Source organism: Solanum stenotomum, chromosome 11 (assembly GCF_019186545.1).
Source record: "Solanum stenotomum isolate F172 chromosome 11, ASM1918654v1, whole genome shotgun sequence".
Classification (NCBI taxonomy): Eukaryota; Viridiplantae; Streptophyta; class Magnoliopsida; order Solanales; family Solanaceae; genus Solanum; species Solanum stenotomum.
Window position 1 is genome coordinate 47534191 of NC_064292.1, and position 14175 is coordinate 47548365.

The 14175-nt window shown below is 31.1% G+C and overlaps 1 protein-coding gene across 1 annotated transcript in view; it reads right to left on the bottom strand.

Annotated features, from left to right (window-relative positions):
• Positions 1-8147: 8147 nt before the first annotated feature.
• LOC125845993 (uncharacterized) overlaps positions 8148-14175 on the bottom strand; it is a 28124-nt gene continuing 22096 nt past the window's right edge. The window contains exons 3-4 of the mRNA XM_049525468.1: positions 9443-9543; positions 8148-8647 (exon numbers count right to left, since the gene is read on the bottom strand). Of these exons, the coding sequence (XP_049381425.1) occupies positions 8148-8647; positions 9443-9543 (601 nt within the window). The remainder of the gene's footprint in view (positions 8648-9442; positions 9544-14175) is intronic.

A 14175-nucleotide genomic window follows, 5' to 3' on the forward strand; every position in this document is an offset into this window, starting at 1 on the left:
GTAACATCCTCCGGTGTTGGCAAACTTGCTAGAAACTCTTGTGACTCTAATTCATCATCACTAGATCCAATTACTGCATTAATCCAAGCTTCTTGTTTGGAACTTAACTTTGGCAAATTATAATTCCTCCTCTCGGCGTTGACCCAGTCTCTAAATAAAACTGATATTTCCAAACTGTCTTCCGCCAATGAATGTCTATGATCGCCAAGTTGAAACCTTGCCGCACTAAAAGCAGCCTCTGATGCAACTGATGAAGCTTGAATAGCTAGAACATCACGAACCATTTTGCTCAAAATTGGAAATGCAATGCTCCGCCTCATCCATCTCCTCCACCATACTAATAATTCTTCATTGACATCTCTGTCTTCCACTGTTTCTAAAGATTGATTAAGATATTCTTCAAAATCATCACGGTTAGTAGAATTAAGACCAAGAAAATCTCGCATATAACTTGAAATTCGAGCTTTACTTTGAGGATTAGAAGTTTGACCAACCTCTTGAGTATTTCCTGTAGTTCAATATTTTTCATACAAAATTTTTGCTTCTACTTTTATGCTAGACTTACACATTTCACAAGTTGAATTTATTTTCGGTAAAATTTCTAAAGTATCATAAAAAGTGTTAACAAGTCCCTGTACACCTTGTAATTTATAGTCAGGATGAAGTAAAGTAGCAGTTAAAAAATTTTGAGGAATAGGAAAAAAATATTTTAAATTTTTTTCAATCATACCTTCAATTGCAACTCTAAATTTTTCAATTTTTTGTATGTAGAAAATTGAATTGAAATAGCACAAATATTTATTAATACTGATGAAATAGTAGGATAATAAATTCTAGAAAACATGGTTGTAGCATCATAAAAAAGTCTTAAAAATTCTAATAGTTCATTAGTTTCTTCCCAATCTTCTTCACAAATTCTGTCTAATGGGTCAGCATTATGAGCATTAAACACCATTTGTATGGGTCCTTTATATTCGTAAGCAACTGAAAACATTTCGTAAAAAAAATTCCACCTTGTTTTAATATGTCTTGAAATTTTTCTTGGTGGCAAATCACATAGTATACAACGCTCATTAAATTCTCTAATTCTAGCAACTCTATTAGCATAAATAATCCAGGCAACAACATAATCAATTTTCATACAACCACATTTAAATAATGTACCATCTTGTACAACTAAATTTAATACATGTGCAACACATCTAACATGAAAAGAATTAACATGAATTGGACATAATCTAGTTTTTAACATACTAGCAGCGTTTACATTATTAGATGCATTATCTAATGCGACAGACATTACTTTATCTATAAGCATGTAATAATCTATAACACTCAAAATATTTGAAGCTAAATATGCACCAGTTTTTTTCTCTATACATTCTTTACAACTTAAGATTCTTTTTTGCAAATTCCAGTTATGATCAATCCAATGTGCTATAACAGTTAAATAATCACGTCCATTAACACTACGACCCATGTCCGAAGTTATAGACACTCTACAATCTAATATGCTAAATATACAACGAAGATATTGACAATGTTTACCTTGATATATAAAACCATCAGATTTAACAGTATTTCTTGAAAAACCTCTATAATTAGGATTATAAGTTTGTTGAATATATTCAATAAAACCGGGATGTGAAGGAAAACTATTAAGGTAAAACACAAACAGAAACCATTTTAGCAAAATTTTCGCGATCTCTTTCCTTATTATATTTACGTTGTGTTAGTGGACCAACGGGGTTAGAAGGATCTAATGTTCCTTGAACCATGTTAGAAGCCCCTACCGATTCATTAACATTACTATCAAAATCATTAACTGGAATTCCTTTTTTTTCTATTGGCTAATGATTTAGCTTCTTTATATTGAATCGGCACACAAGATAACATATGTCTATTTAACCCCCCCGTCCCACCTTGACTTCCACCTTGTTTATGTTTAAAAGGTTGCTTACACTTATTACAAATAGCAATAGAATTTTCCTTATCTAAAGTCATAAATTGCCACACAACAGAAGTTTTAGGGCGTTGATACTTCACATTCTCCCTTGTAGGAGATATAAGGGGTGGGCGTCCAGAATTTTGCTCCGTTGAATTTGTAGTTTCATTTGGAACATTTGTCACTGGACTAGTAGGTGTATCTTCTAATTCATCTTCTCCCGAACCAACTTCTACTTCTTCACCTGAATTTTCATCAAGATAAGGATNATTTTCCTCCCTGCCAATCACAAGCATTGTCTTTTTTATTTTGTCTGACCAAAAAGATTTGATTATTATCTTATCATGAAGCCGCAATATCTTTTGACATATATATTCCAAGATTTGAAAAATATATTTTGTGAAAAAGATCCTAAAAGAAACGACAGCTGGAATTTCATTTAGTCACGTGATATAATTAATACATTACTTAATTCAACTCTACCAATAACAATATTAGGATATACTCACCACGTCAGCCTCACACGTTAAGTCATTAACGCAATTCATATTACTTGCATCAAAATAATAAGGGAAAAATAAAATATACTTCGAACTATCGTAAATGATATGCAGATATTCTTCGTCATTTTTTTGAGACATTAATATTTCTATCGTTAAAAAACTAGAGCATATATGCCCTTTATACTAACAACGAGTGCTTCTTCAATATCTTTTTGATGTCTTCTTCTTCTTCTATTATGCCTAGGTGTAAGAAGAAGTTTCTGAATGTTGAAACAAATGCAAGTGCAACAACAATCTAAGGCTGAAAAGCAAGTGGAGAAACAAGCCCAAGTAGTTTTACAAAGTATGTGACAAATGCACCGACAAATTCCCAAATTGTAGCAAGTAGAGGAGCAAGAAAACTGCAAAGAAACAGAGGAAAATCAAGTTAATTCTTTGACTTTGATTCGGAATATGAGGGTCAAACTAACTAATGGTCGATGTAAATACAGATATAGAATCTTCAATTGTCCAAATTGTAAATTGAAACAGGAAGAGTATAATGATAATAACCATTTACTTCCTAATTCCGTGTATCAGNGAGACTTGAGAGGATATAAAAATTAGATGAGAGAATATATGATTTTGTAAGAAATAATAAGGGATAGAGGGGTATTTATAATATTAAAAGTGGGTGTATTTATGATAACTTGAGGGTTTAAATTAAAGTATTAAAAGTAGGGGTGGTAGGGGGTGTTGAGGAAAGGAAAAAACAGTGAATAAATCCGTTGGGGGCCCACTAGCCATTGCCCCAATGGATATAATTCAAAAAAAATAAAAAAAATAACAAAATAAAAAATATATATATTAGGGGATCCCGTGAACCGGCCGGTTCATCCGGGCTGGGACCGGGCTGGGTCGACCAGGCCCAAAGGGTGAACCGGCCCCTAACCGGTCCCCTATCCCGAACCCCTCCCAAACAGCGAAAATGTATTGGACCGGGTCCGGCGAGCCGGTTCTCGAACCGGTCACGGGCCGGGGCGGGCCGACCCGGTCCCCTTGCGAGGCCTAGCTGAAGTTACATAGATAATTGGTCTTTTTCATGAACTGGATATGCCTCTTGTCTTACATGTTGTTATACATAGTGTTAGCACTGCTACCATCAGAGGTGAAGCCAATGTTAGGAGTTTGGGGGTTCTAAATCAATTTTCTTTGGAGGTTCACATGTTGATAAACATATATTTAATTAATTTTCTAATACAAATATAGAATCTACGAAAAAGCTAGTGTGTTCGTCCGAACCCATGAACCCCCACCTAACTCCGCCTCTGGCTGCCATCCATGTTGCATCTAATCCTGTCTTTCATGAAAGAACCAAACATATTGACATTGATTATCATTTCATTAGGAAGAAGATTCAAAGAGGTCTTGTATTCATTCACCATTTGGCCATTCCTGAGCAACTTGCTAATGTATTAACCAAAGGCCTTGGCCTAAGTATCGATAATCTTCGCGTAAGATTAAATTCGGCCCGTTCTATTACCATCTATAATTGTCTAATAGTTTTTTTTTAAAAAAAATAACAAAAATTTCTTTTAATTTGTGATGGACTTTTATACTTTCTCTGAATCAAAAATGAAAAACTATCAAAAAAATAAAAATATTCTACAACATTATATATAAGTGAGTAAATTTTATAGCAATCCTAAAAGTTCTGAGATTAGAAAACAACGTCTCTGTTTATCTCTTGCATTATTTAATCTAAGGATTGTTATTGGCATATATTAAAATCATATGGTTTATTTCTAGCCATTAATTTAATATTAAGAGGATTTATTGTCTAGTTTAAAATGTATACCTATTAATACACAATTTGACATATATATACAAACTAGACATCGGAGCCCATGCTAGCACGGGCCCAATATGTATCATTTTTTGTTTCAATTTATGTGACAAAGACAAAATTAAAGAGTTAATCAAACATTAATATTAATTTAAAATAGTTTAAAATTTTAATTATTGTTAACTATGGTAATTTTTTTTTATGTATTTTAACATTCTAAATTGCTAATTATTGTTGTATGATTTGTAATATCTTTTATGCAATTTTGAAATAATAAAGGTTATTTCTTCTTTCTCAATTTATGTGGTACTAATAAAATTTCGAGATTCAATCGATTTTTTTTGTCTTTAAAATATTCTATTGTTAATTACTGTAAATTATTATACTTTCTAAGTAATTTTCAAATAATATATATTATTTCATTTGTCCAATTTATGTGTCACCGATAAAATTTGAAGAGTTAATCAGATCTTTCACATATTTTTATATCTTTTGAATATTTAAGTAAATAATTATTGTGATTTATAATATTTTATACAATTATTTAAAAAAATTAAACAACAAACAAAACGTATTCATCATATATTATTTCATTTGTCCAATTTATGTGTCACCGATAAAATTTGAAGAGTTAATTAGATCTTTTACATATTTTTATATCTTTTGAATATTTAAATAAATAATTATTGTGATTTATAATATTTTATACAATTATTTTAAAAAAATTAAACAACAAACAAAACGTATTCATCATAGGAAAATTACCAAAGCATCCTTGAATACATCAATAATGGGTCCCACTTTTTATTTAAAAAAATATGCATATTGGGAGGATATGTTTGTCCAAAGTGGAAATAGAATAAGTATAAAGCATTAAAGTCTTTTAAAATTTTAAATTGTTAATTCTTATTGTATGATTTGTAATACTTTTACGCCATTTTCAAATAATAGAGGTCATTTCTTCTTTCTCAATTTATGTAGTACTAAAATTTTTTTGAGATTCAATCAATTTTTTTTGTCTTTGAAATATTTCTAGCTGTTAATTACTGTAATTTATAGTACTTTCTAAGAAATTTTCAAATAATATATATTATTTCATTTGTCCCAATTTATGTGTCACCGGTAAAATTTGAAGAGTCAATCAGATCTTTTATATATTTTTATATCTTTTAAATATTTAAGTAATTAATTATCGTGATTCATAATATTTTATACAATTATTTAGTATAGTAAAATAAATTTAAAAGAAACAAACAAAACGAATTCATCATAGGAAATTACCAAAGCATCCTTCAATACATCAATAATGGGTCCGACTTTTTTGTTTTTAAGAAATAGCACATTCGAAGGATATTTTGTCCAAAGTGGAAATATTGTGTAAAAAATGTGTATTTATTGTGATTTTGAATGTTTTGTGGTGTAATAGGACGCACGCAAAGTTAAAGTGTCTTTTTGAAAATCTGGGACAACTTCAAGTATCACTTAATGTTTTTTCTGAAAATCTAATTTACTTTCGTAAACTACGTGTCAGATCAAAATCATATTAACAAATTCAAAAGGAATGAATAATAAATAGCTCATATAATGACATATTTATTATTTAAAAAAAATACTCCTTTTGGTTGAAAGCTAACAAGATAGTTAGAATGTAATTAAATACTATAAAAATCTTTGCATTGTGGCTTATTATATATTTTATTTAAAAGAAGTACTCATTTTGGTTGAAAGCTTAGAATGTAACTAAATACTATAAAAATCTTTGTATTGTGGCTTATTATATATAGATATGATTGTTTTGGGTTTGGAAGCGCAAAAATGAGGATAAAAAAGGGCCTCTTAAATAATTGTACAACTGATCAAAAAAAGATTCCAACAAAACAATTGCATTATATAATTTTAATTTGATTATGAAATTTAAAATATAACAAATACTTTAATTGTAATATGACATGACACATGAAAAATTAAAATTAATTATCTTATTTTTATACTAGGGAGTCGGAAAGTGACATTAATGGTAACATGGGAATTAGTCGGGGTGGCAGTTCCCCATCATTTTCTCGTCGACCCAACGTGTGGCTACATGAAGCCGAATTAGTGTCCTTTACCCTGGATCTTCTCTTTTTTTCCGTTGCCATTTACCCATTACTAATTATAATTTTCTTCTCCATTTATATAACTTCATTTCTTTTTTCTCACCATAAATTTTAATAACTTCGCTGGTGGTTAAATGAAGAAGAAGAGAAAGATAAATGGAATACAGAAGGTATAAAAGCCTTAATTATAAGTAGGGAAAATAATGAGTCAAATAAAGAGTGTTGCCATAAATATTTTCTTAATGAACGGTTGCTATACAGATAACTGGTTTTATATATATGTTAAATTATGTATTTAAAGAAGAGCAACTTTCACATATAGTAAACACAAAATTCATATTTGTATGCTATAGCAAACTTTGCATAATTGCGCTCCATAGCAAACATAAATATGTATATTTCGCTATACATATACAAAAGAAAGCAGTTGTATAATCTGTTTTGGTATACATATACAAAAAGATCAATTGTATAAAGTGAGAGAGGCGAGTGAGCGAGCGAGATCTGGGAGAGTGGCGAGTGAGATCTGGGAGACTGACGAGTGAGATATGGGAGAGGGGAGAGAGGAGAACGAAAATATATGTATATATACAATTTTCACGCATTTTATACATTTGCGTTTTTGTATAAAGTGAGAGAGGGAAGTGAGAGAACGAGATATGGGAGAGTGGCAAGTGAGATCTAGGAGATGGGAGAGAGGGGAACGAAAATATATGTATAAATACAATTTTCTCTCGCTTTATACAAATACAAACGTATTTTATACAATTTGCGGTTTTTGAATAAAGTGAGAGAGGCGAGTGAGAGAGTGAGACCTGGGAGAGTGAAAAGGAAAAAGGAAAACTTACAGGAAGTTGATTAGGCATCGAATAAATAATCACAAGAATAATTAATTAGGCATTTTGCCAACAGTGAATAACTACTATCTTTCACATTTGTTTCATGTGTTATAAATGAGAGTAAATACAAAGAATTAATACGCAGTAAATTTTATTTTGTATAAAAAAAATGAGAGTCACTCAACTTGAGATTTTTCATTAAAAAAAAACGCTTTACCCCTTAACATTTTGAATTTGAGAAACTATTATACCTCTCACATGAGTAATATTTCTCTCAAATTCATCAAAAGTGTACTTGTTTAGGCATGATCATGTCATCACACAATAGGATCACTAGATTTTATGTAATTTTTCATATCCACAAACCAGGATATCGATGGCCAGAAACATTATTAAGTTTGGTTATTCATTGGTGTCATAGAAATTGCAACAAGGGCTGATTAAAAAGCCTCTTCATGTTAGAACAAAGGAACAACTCGAAGACTTACTCGTTGAACGCCTAGGGAAGGCACAACATGTGTGTTTAGCCTCCGCGTTGAGCAAGCTAACCGAGAAGTGGTGATCAAAGCTTATGAAATAGAAAATGATAAACACTCTTAATTCTAATATGTATTTTAAGAGGTGCACAAAAGGCAGAAATAACACGTAAAAGGAAACAGAGGAGAGGTTAGCACAGATAACTTGTCAACAAAATAAGTGGACTTTTATCATAAAATACAAACCAAATTCTTTGTTAAAACAAGATAAAATGTATTACTACAATTCTTTACACTATCAGAGTATACAAGTTATACAATATATTAGGCGAAAACTTCAGAATTTACAAGATTTAGAAGACCATAGAATTGAGAACCTATGTTTTTCTGACTCTCCAAAAGTATATATTGTGATCAAACACACATCCGTGAGATTTTTGAAGAGTCTGAGAACCCTCGCTTTTCATGCTCTCCTTCGTGAACGTGTTGAACCGTTAATGAAGATTCCCTTTGGTGCAAATTTTGTTCTTCTACTCACTCGGATGTGATCATCGATAGGACCATTTTTGAACTTCTTCTTCTTGTGGTGGTGGATTGAATCATTAACAATTTGGACTTGCATATGATGACTCTTTGGCCTCAAAGACTTCCTCATATGTTCTTTTCTATGTTCCCTCATTGATTTTCTTCTTTTTGTGTCATCAAATTTAATAGAGTCTTGTGATTCACTAGAATTACTAGAAATATCAACAAGTGCTTCTTCAATATCTTTTTGATGTCTTCTTCTTCTTCTATTATACCTAGGTGTAAGAAGAAGTTTCTGAATGTTGAAACAAATGCAAGTGCAACAACAATCTAAGGCTGAAAAGCAAGTGGAGAAACAAGCCCAAGTAGTTCTACAAAGTATGTGACAAATGCACTGACAAATTCCCAACTTGTAAAGCAAGTAAAGGAACAAGAAAACTGCAAATAAACATAGGAAAATCAAGTTAGTTACTACTTCTGTTTCAATTTGTTTGACTTGATTCAGAGTACGAGAGTCAAACTAAATACAAACATAGAATCTTCAACTATTTGAAATAAGATGTAAATATTCTTTGGCTATCCAAAATGCAACTAAGACAAACAAATTAAAACAGAGAGAGTACAATGATATAATCATGTTAGAGCTATGTTACAGTCAAATATGAAGGGCAAATACGAGACAACTTGCTAACAACAACGATACAAAATGACTCAAAACTCTAACGGAGAATGAAATTAAGATATTTTTCTGTAGTAGATAGAGGAGTACAATTACCATTTTTCCTAAAACAAGACAATCAAATTATAGTTGAATAACATTTTGTGGAAAACCTTGATATCTGGTGTATTTTACACAAATTCCTTGATATCATTTTACTAAACATTAAAAATCTTCTACATAAGAAGTCACAGTCAATCAGTCTATCTTCCAAAAACAAACACAGTGAAATTTCACAAATAGGATCTGAACAGGATAGAGTATACGCAGGCCTTGCTATCACCTTGAGAAAGATCCCCGACTCAATTGCAGCAATTTTAGGTGTAAAAAAAAAAAAACATAACAACTAAAAAGAGAAAAAGTACAAAGGCTACTAGAAAAGAAAATAAACAACAACAGGATAATATAATAACGCGAAACACAAGAACCAAATGAAGATAGATATCAAAAATCAGAACTAACAATCAGTCTATATTGCATATATATAGAATATTGTAAGGAATTAAGAAACTAACCAAAGTATAATAGGATTGAAACCATGGCTGATTTCAAGAGTTGAGGGATGCAAAAATTTTCTATGTAACAAAGAAAATCCCATGTTGGGGCACATGTTGTACTGAAAAGTTAATCAATTAACTATATCAAAACATAATTAAAAAAAAATCAAATGGAGAAATTTTACCCTAAAAATTAAGATAAAAAAATTAACATACCTACAAGCTTTTCCAGACAAAAAATCAAGTGGATGACCAAACAATTTGCCAACAATATCACCAAAACCTGATAATAATGCACCCATCACATTCCCCATTCTTCACTAATTATAACAAACTCATAATTTCCTGCAATTAAATACAATTCTCATTCACTAAATAACAAATTATTAATAAATTTCAACAAAGGATAATCTTACTATACTAATTAATTAAAACTGAAAAGGAAAAAGGAAAACTTACAGGAAGTTGATTAGGCATCGAATAAATAATCACAAGAATAATTAATTAGGCATTTTGCCAACAGTGAATAACTGCTATCTTTCACGTTTGTTTCATGTGTTATAAATGAGAATAAATACGAGGAATTAATACGCAGTAAAGTTTATTTTGTATAAAAAAAAAATTAGAGTCACTCAACTTGAGATTTTTCATTTAAAAAAAAGCGCTTTACCCCTTAACATTTTGAATTTGAGAAACTATTATACCTCTCACATGAGTAATATTCCTCTCAAATTCATCAAAAGTGTACTTGTTTAGGCCTACTCATGTCATCACACAATAGGATCACCAGATTTTATGTTATTTTTCATATCCACAAACCAGGATATCGATGGCCAGAAACATTATTAAGTTTGGTTATTCATTGGTGTCATTGAAATTGCAACAGGGGCTGATTAAAAAGCCTCTTCATGTTAGAACAAAGGAACAACTCGAAGACTTACTCGTTGAACGCCTAGGGAAGGCACAACATGTGTGTTTAGCCTCCGCGTTGAGCAAGCTAACTGAGAAGTGGTGATCAAAGCTTATGAAATAGAAAATGATAAACACTCTTAATTCTAATATGTATTTTAAGAGGTGCACAAAAGGCAGAAATAACATGTAAAAGGAAACAGAGGAGAGTTTAGCACAGATAACTTGTCAACAAAATAAGTGGACTTTTATCATAAAATACAAACCAAATTCTTTGTTAAAACAAGATAAAATGTATTACTACAATTCTTTACACTATCAGAGTATACAAGTTATACAATATATTAGGCGAAAACTTCAGAATTTACAAGATTTAGAAGACCATAGAATTGAGAACCTATGTTTTTCCGACTCTCCAAAAGTATATATTGTGATCAAACACACACCCGTGAGATTTTTGAAGAGTCTGAGAACCCCCGCTTTTCATGCTCTCCTTCGTGAACGTGTTGAACCTTTAATGAACATTCCCTTTTGTGCAAATTTTGTTCTTCTACTCACTCGGATGTGATCATCGATAGGACCATTTTTGAACTTCTTCTTCTTGTGGTGGTGGATTGAATCATTAACAATTTGGACTTGCCTATGATGACTCTTTGGCCTCAAAGACTTCCTCATATGTTCTTTTCTATGTTCCCTCATTGATTTTCTTCTTTTTGTGTCATCAAATTTAATAGAGTCTTGTGATTCACTAGAATTACTAGAAATATCAACAAGTGCTTCTTCAATATCTTTTTGATGTCTTCTACTTCTTCTATTATGCCTAGGTGTAAGAAGAAGTTTCTGAATGTTGAAACAAATGCAAGTGCAACAACAATCTAAGGCTGAAAAGCAAGTGGAGAAACAAGCCCAAGTAGTTCTACAAAGTATGTGACAAATGCACTGACAAATTCCCAACTTGTAAAGCAAGTAAAGGAACAAGAAAACTGCAAATAAACATAGGAAAATCCAGTTAGTTACTACTTATGTTTCAATTTGTTTGACTTGATTCAGAGTACGAGAGTCAAACTAAATACAAACATAGAATCTTCAACTTTTTGAAATAAAATGTAAATATTCTTTGGCTATCCAAAATGTAACTAAGACAAACAAATTAAAACAGAGAGAGTACAATGATATAATCATGTTAGAGCTATGTTACAGTCAAATATGAAGGGCAAATACGAGACAACTTCCTAACAACAACGACATAAAATGACTCAAAACTCTAACGGAGAACGAAATAAAGATATTTTTCTACAGTAGATAGAGGAGTACAATTACAATTTTTTCTAAAACAAGACAATCAAATTATAGTTGAATAACAATTTGTGGAAAACCTTGATATCTGGTGTATTTTGCACAAATTCCTTGATATCATTTTACTAAACATTAAAAATCTTCTACATAAGAAGTCACATTCAATCAGTCTATTTTCCAATAACAAACACAGTGAAATTTCACAAATAGGATCTGAACAGGATAGAGTATACGCAGGCCTTGCTATCACCTTGAGAAAGATCCTTGACTCAATTGCAACAATTTTAGGTGTAAAAAAAAAACATAACAACTAAAAAGAGAAAAAGTACAAAGGCTACTAGAAAAGAAAATAAACAACAACAGGATAATATAATAACGCGAAACACAAGAACCAAATGAAGATAGATATCAAAAATCAGAACAAACAATCAGTCTATATTGCATATATATAGAATATTGTAAGGAATTAAGAAACTAACCACAGTATAATAGGATTGAAACCATGGCTGATTTCAAGAGTTGAGGGATGCAAAAAAATTTTATGTAACAAAGAAAATCCCATGTTGGGGAACATGCTGTACTGAAATGTTAATCAATTAACTATATCAAAACATAATTAAAAAAAAAATCAAATGGAGAAATTTTACCCAAAAAATTAAGATTAAAAAATTCACATACCTACAAGCTTTTTCAGACAAAAAATCAAGTGGATGACCAAACAATTTGCCAACAATATCACCAAAACCTGATAATAATGCACCCATCACATTTCCCATTCTTCACTAATTATAACAAACTCATAATTTCCTGCAATTAAATACAATTCTCATTCACTAAATAACAAATTATTAATAAATTTCAACAAAGGATAATCTTACTATACTAATTAATTAAAAGTGAAAAGGAAAAAGGAAAACTTACAGGAAGTTGATTAGGCATCGAATAAATAATCACAAGAATAATTAATTAGGCATTTTGCCAACAGTGAATAACTGCTATCTTTCACGTTTGTTTCATGTGTTATAAATGAGAGTAAATACGAGGAAATAATACGCAGTAAATTTTATTTTGTATAAAAAAAATGTGAGTCACTCAACTTGAGATTTTTCATTAAAAGAAAGCGCTTTACCCCTTAACATTTTGAATTTGATAAACTATTATACCTCTCACATGTGTAATATTCCTCTCAAATTCATCAAAAGTGTACTTGTTTAGGCCTGCTCATGTCATCACACAATAGGATCACCAGATTTTATGTTATTTTTCATATCCACAAACTAGGATATCGATGACCAGAAACATTATAAAGTTTGGTTATTCATTGGTGTCATAGAAATTGCCACAAGGGCTGATTAAAAAGCCTCTTCATGTTAGAACAAAGGAACAACTCGAAGACTTACTCGTTGAACGCCTAGGGAAGGCACAACATGTGTGTTTAGCCTCCGCGTTGAGCAAGCTAACCGAGAAGTGGTGATCAAAGCTAATGAAATAGAAAATGATAAACACTCTTAATTCTAATATGTATTTTAAGAGGTGCCCAAAAGGCATAAATAACATGTAAAAGGAAACAGAGGAGAGTTTAGCACAGATAACTTGTCAACAAAATAAGTGGACTTTTATCATAAAATACAAACCAAATTCTTTGTTAAAACAAGATAAAATGTATTACTACAATTCTTTACACTATCAGAGTTTACAAGTTATACAATATATTAGGCGAAAACTTCAGAATTTACAAGATTTAGAAGACCATAGAATTGAGAACCTATATTTTTTCGACTCTCCAAAAGTTAATATTGTGATCAAACACACACCCGTGAGATTTTTGAAGAGTCTGAGAACCCTCGATTTTCATGCTCTCCTTCGTGAACGTGTTGAATCCTTAATGAACATTCCCTTTTGTGCAAATTTTGTTCTTCTACTCACTCGGATGTGATCATCGATAGGACCATTTTTGAACTTCTTCTTCTTGTGGTGGTGGATTGAATCATTAACAATTTGGACTTGCCTATGATGACTCTTTGGCATCAAAGACTCCCTCATATGTTCTTTTCTATGTTCCCTCATATGTTCTTTTCTATGTTCCCTCATTGATTTTCTTCTTTTGTGTCATCAAATTTAATAGAGTCTTGTGATTCACTAGAATTACTAGAAATATCAACAAGTGCTTCTTCAATATCTTTTTGATGTCTTCTTCTTCTTCTATTATGCCTAGGTGTAAGAAGAAGTTTCTGAATGTTGAAAGAACTGCAAGTGCAACAACAATCTAAGGCTGTAAAGCAAGTGGAGAAACAAGCCCAAGTAGTTCTACAAAGTATGTGACAAATGCAGTGACAAATTCCCAACTTGTAAAGCAAGCAAAGGAACAGGAAAACTACATATAAACATAGGAAAATCAAGTTAGTTACTACTTCTGTTTCAATTTGTTTGACTTGATTCAGAGTACGAGAGTCAAACTAAATACAAATTCCTTGATATCATTTTACTAAACATTAAAAATCTTCTACATAAGAAGTCACATTCAATCAGTCTATTTTCCATAACAA